We start from the raw sequence: 5076 nt of genomic DNA on the forward strand, positions 1-5076 counted from the left end.
GAATGTATTTTGTTTTTTTATTTTCGTTACTTGTTTGCGCACGAGACTTATTTAATGGTGTCAATGGTTACCACGCCCTCAAACAAAAATCTTGATTATTCTTGTAGACTCAAGTAAACACATTTTGTGACGGCATTTATTTAAAAATCCGGCATAGTGAATAAAAGTTTGATGAAATCTATCAAACGCCAAGGATATAAAATCTATGCAATTGTGGTGCGCTTGCTTTTTGAACTTTTATGGAGGATTATTAAAAACTGCGACTGGAAAAAAAAATTTAAAGTTATTTTTTTACAAGTAAGCAACAATGTATGAAGAGAACATACTTTTCCATTGTTGTAAAAAGTTGTTTGTTAAAAAGTTGTTTAAAAAAAAAAATTAAAAGCAAGCGGCGCTAACACCACAGGTAAATCTAGTTCGAAACAAAATGCCGCACAAGAAGTTCGAGTACAAATCTTTCGCTTAATAGCGTTCAATGACACACAGCAGTACTCCTCGATACCGAGGCTCAGCGGCTCAAAAAGCTGAGCGCAAGTAGCATCAGCGTGGTAGCAGCAGATGGCAGTAGAGACCAGGCGCCGCAGCAGAGGGCGATTTGAGTGGTCGGGATCTTCGCCAGTCCGCGGGTGACGTTGAACTCGTTCGGAAAGTAGAATCGCGTAGTGTTGGTGACGTATTTTTTAAATGCGCGCGGACAGTCGCTTCTACCTGCATTGTGGAGTGTGTTGTTATAACTTGCGAGCCTGTGGTTTATATGTATGATGAGATGAGTCCCTGGTTTTATAACGTTATCAATGACTTAAATTGGACGAAAAGTAATTAGGGCAAATGTATATATTTAATTGTTTTTTTTTAATTAGTTTTTACCCTTAGAGTTTAGTGTAAACAAAAGTTCATGCTATATGTTCCGTTTTATCGTTGTTTGCTATACAAAATATTGCTTATTTAAAATAAAACTACTGTTTTTAATAGTTCAACATTCATTTTGATTCCAATGACATTAGGCCTACTTGATTGACTGGCTATAAAAATGATTCGGATGGGGACTTGACTTCTCATTCATTAAAAATGGCCCGACTTGCGGACTTATATTGAAAACGACTTGACTTAGACTTAAGTAAATTTTGAAGGAAGTTTTTTTACAACCCACACTGATAAATTATGCGTCTTGTGGTTTAATGAGGTTAGCGAATGATGTTTAAAAACAATACGTCATGGAATGCAATTACTGATATTTCATAATTATGACGTCTACAGTGCATTGCGAAAAAGGCCTAATTTGGATTATAGTTCCCATAGGTTTCACGAACAAATGGAAGAATTACTGTATTTTAAAATGCAATAAATATAATATGTAGATCACATTTATTTCACTCAACTTAAATGTCCTGACTCGTTATTATATATTGACTCAAATCCATTGACCTGTTTTAATTATAAACGAGTAACTTAAACAATTTTTTAGACAGATGACTTAGGTAATCATCATTTAAATAAAAATTGATCAGCCCAAGAAACCTATACTTCAAGATTTCGGCATTCGGTGAGACAACAAATAGAAATGTGTTTAAAAAAAGCTCTTCTGATTGACAATCGCAAAAAAAAATTAGAAATCTTTTTAAGACAATTATCGCTTCTTCAATTTCTTTGCTTACTGTGATTTTTGGGTACGATGAGACAGTCGAGGATCGTTTCTCTACTGTATGGCAGAAAGAAAGCTGTGTAAGCCTGATTCCCGTTCACGTTGAAGGACGGATTAAGGTCGGTCGAGTCGTAATAACTGCGGGTAGAATTAACAAAACAATTTTTGAATGCAAAATCGTGGAATCAATCGCATACGTAAATGTTAAACCATTTGTGCTCCATATTGCGCTGCTCTTGACAAACTGACAAAGATTCTCGACACCACGAAGTGCCTCGAGTTCGATGTTAAAAAATGTTAGTTTTTGTTTAATATTTTACTCGCTACATTGAATGTTAAGCAAAAACTAGACAGGGTTAAAATTAAACGATTTTTTATTAACAATACCTTGCAGTTTTACTAAACAACTCTATGTAAATAGTTTTAAACATAAAAGAAGAGACAACCTCCATGCAATATATACAACATAATTTGTTTTGATGTGGCGCAAAAAATTACAAACAGCACGACAATAGTTGGGGGTTTCAATGGTCCAGGTTGAATTTAAAGTATTTACCTGTTAATTTATGGACCAATTACAATGAAATATATCAGCAAAATAGATATTTTATAAAACAGCTACGTCTTTCGTAAAACAATCTTGGATTGTCTGGTTACCTTGATACACAACTATAGTGACAAATTATTGTGCCCGACTCTAATATAATATTGTTCCTTAGTTTAGTCAGGCAAAAACACGTATGTTTAGTTTAGTTTATACAGAAGAATAAGGCAAAACGCAGCGGTATGGCACGCTATAGGCTGTTTACTAAATGTTTTGGGCAATATAGTTGCAACTCATGAATAAAAAGTCCGACTCATAAATAATTGAAAATTGACAAGAAAGCAATTAGGACCACTAAAGCATTTGGTAGTATCTTGTGACACAACCAAAAAGCCGACATGTTGTCTTAAGGCTTTAAGCGATATATTCGAACCAAATTTATAGAAAATCATACTAATTGTAAAAAAAGTAGAAAACTTACTAATAGTCCGATTCGTACGCTGGCGACGTACTGTAAGTTCTGTATCTCGGCCTTGATGTATACAGGACTGCGGCCACGACGATGGTGCTGGTGAGCGGAAGCCTTCAATAAGCAGATGGAAAATTGTTAAATCTGTGTCACATAATCACACTACCTAAGCGGTAGCCTCAAATACCAACAAATCACTTTTGAGTCCACGTATCACTCCTGACACACTGCGCGTTTATTTCGGTTCAGTTGGCAACTTGCCTCATTGAGACATAAGATTAGCATCGATGGTTCCTTAGGTAAATAACTACGCCGAATTAGTAAAATGTTCACACAAAGCGCAAAAAGGCCATACTGCGAAGATGTTTAAGGAATTGAACATGCACCAGCTTTATGTTGGACAGAAAGGATTTCGTAGAACAGTGCGCTAAAAGACTAAACACTTTTACAATTTGTTGGTTAAACTTATCAAAAGATGCATATTGGGGGCTTTCATGGTTTTGGGCCCCATCTAAATCCGACCTTACTACTGCCATACGCAATTGGAAAAATAGTTGTCCAAGTGGCCAATTTCGCGCTGTCTGTGTATACAAACGAAGACACAGAAGAGTAATCTAAGTATGTTCCAAAAAAAAGTGCCACTGACTTATGAATGAAACGACGGATTCTTCTAGCGAAAAAATATCAATAGTAACACGCATCGCACTATCAAGCAACAACGTGTATAACTCAGTTGATATCAATCCCATATAATCTAAAAAATGCATTCTAATATTTGTTTAAAGTTTAAACACAACCTACTATAGCACTATTTTATCCTGATAGTAAGTTTTATGCTCGTACGTGGTGCGATAAATGATAGAAACAGAGTTGCATGACATAAAACTTTAAAAAATCATCAGTATGAGTCGTTTTACGCAGTTTAAAATTTTAACAGAATTCAAACATAGACGTTTTATTACCAATATGTAGCTGGCCAACATACGGTATTGTTTTTAAATTAGCAAAAGTATTTTCGATCACGATCGGTCACTCTAATATATATATATATTTATTTTTAAGTTTAAGAACCGCTGGGCTAAGTTATCCGCATACACTTCAACTTCCTCCCCTTTTTGTTACACGCAAAAGTATTTTCTATGATATAGTAACGAAAGTAAGAGAAAGACGACGTACCTAGGCCTAGAGCCTCTGCTTGGCTTTGAGCTGCCGGATCTGCTGGAACCTCCTCGCGATGAACCACCCCTACTTGGACCCCTGCCCCCACCGCCTCTTCCGCCCCCACCGCCCCTTCCTTTACCCTCACAAAGGGGCTCGGTAAACAGACAAATGGCCGCGACAAAAATAAGCAAACTACGAGTATGCATTTTGTACCTATACAAAAGAGAAATTTCCATAAGTTTTACCTATACAGCCAGGATACATTTTTCAGCATATATTAGCCTAAGGTCTTTTTCAATTCTGTACCGATTCCAGTTTGGAAATTTTTACAAACAGAAAAAGTATGATAACTAAAGTGAGAGTCTGTTTTTCAGTAAAAAAGGTAGGGATCTGTTTTCAATAATTCACTAGCTGTTGTTTTGCGTGGTTTGTTCATTCTGGCTGCAATACAATACTGTATTGTTGAAAGCAATATTCGTCCTGCAAGTCGTAAAATCAATGAAACTTTCGGTTGAAGCCAAAACAGTTCAGTGAATTATTCAACAAACAGACACCAAAATATTTTGTCGACGCACTAGCGCAGAAATAATTTATGAATCGCATCAGGTGTGAACTGCACGCACACGCTGCAATTGATTTTTAAGGTAAACTTACACGCTGCGCTGACTGTCAACAAATGTACTTTTTGACTCTTAGTTGGTAACATATAGCGTTCGTTAGATATATATTGCCTAACAAGTGTGCAATACACAGCCCCGGGCCTTGATAATTGTCGATCTTATTAAGCATCACGGATTCGACAAGTATAGATTTGCCATACGTTGCACCAAAGTGGCAATTTAGTGATTTAGGCGACAGCGGGAAAATACCAAACTTAAGAGGAACTAAGCAAACCTTTATTTAGTGGTACGTACGGATAATTGAATCCGAGCTAGAAAAATACCCAACTGAAAAGAAACTGAGGAAACCTTTATTTGGTGGTACGTTACGTACGGGTAGTTGGGTAAAGTGAGCTAACACCTTCTTTCAACGATGTAAGTGAATTACACAATACACTGAAACAGTTTTATTTAATATGGATTTTTTTTATATTCTTTTTGATCTACTTGTTTTGGGTCAAGATTTAAAAATTACACTTGAATGGCAATTCTTACAACAACAAAGAATTTTACTAATTCCACGTGCAGCAGTTCTTTTATTATATCAACTGCGTAATATAACACTTATTTTAAGCTTTAAATGGATAAAGGCCAATAAAGT

The 5076-nt window shown here is 36.0% G+C and overlaps 1 protein-coding gene across 1 annotated transcript; it reads right to left on the reverse strand.

Moving 5' to 3' along the window:
- Positions 1–368: 368 nt before the first annotated feature.
- On the reverse strand, positions 369–4564 carry LOC146137885 (uncharacterized). Its single transcript, XM_083393817.1, has 4 exons — positions 3832–4564; positions 2668–2769; positions 1656–1780; positions 369–708 (listed from the first exon to the last, which is right to left on the reverse strand). The coding sequence occupies exons 1-4, from the start codon at positions 4050–4052 to the stop codon at positions 509–511; spliced, it is 648 nt and encodes a 215-aa protein (XP_083249943.1). The 5' UTR covers positions 4053–4564; the 3' UTR covers positions 369–508.
- Positions 4565–5076: the final 512 nt, after the last annotated feature.

This window comes from Ascidiella aspersa, chromosome 7 (assembly GCF_963924565.1).
Source record: "Ascidiella aspersa chromosome 7, kaAscAspe10.2, whole genome shotgun sequence".
In the NCBI taxonomy this organism is placed as follows: domain Eukaryota; kingdom Metazoa; phylum Chordata; class Ascidiacea; order Phlebobranchia; family Ascidiidae; genus Ascidiella; species Ascidiella aspersa.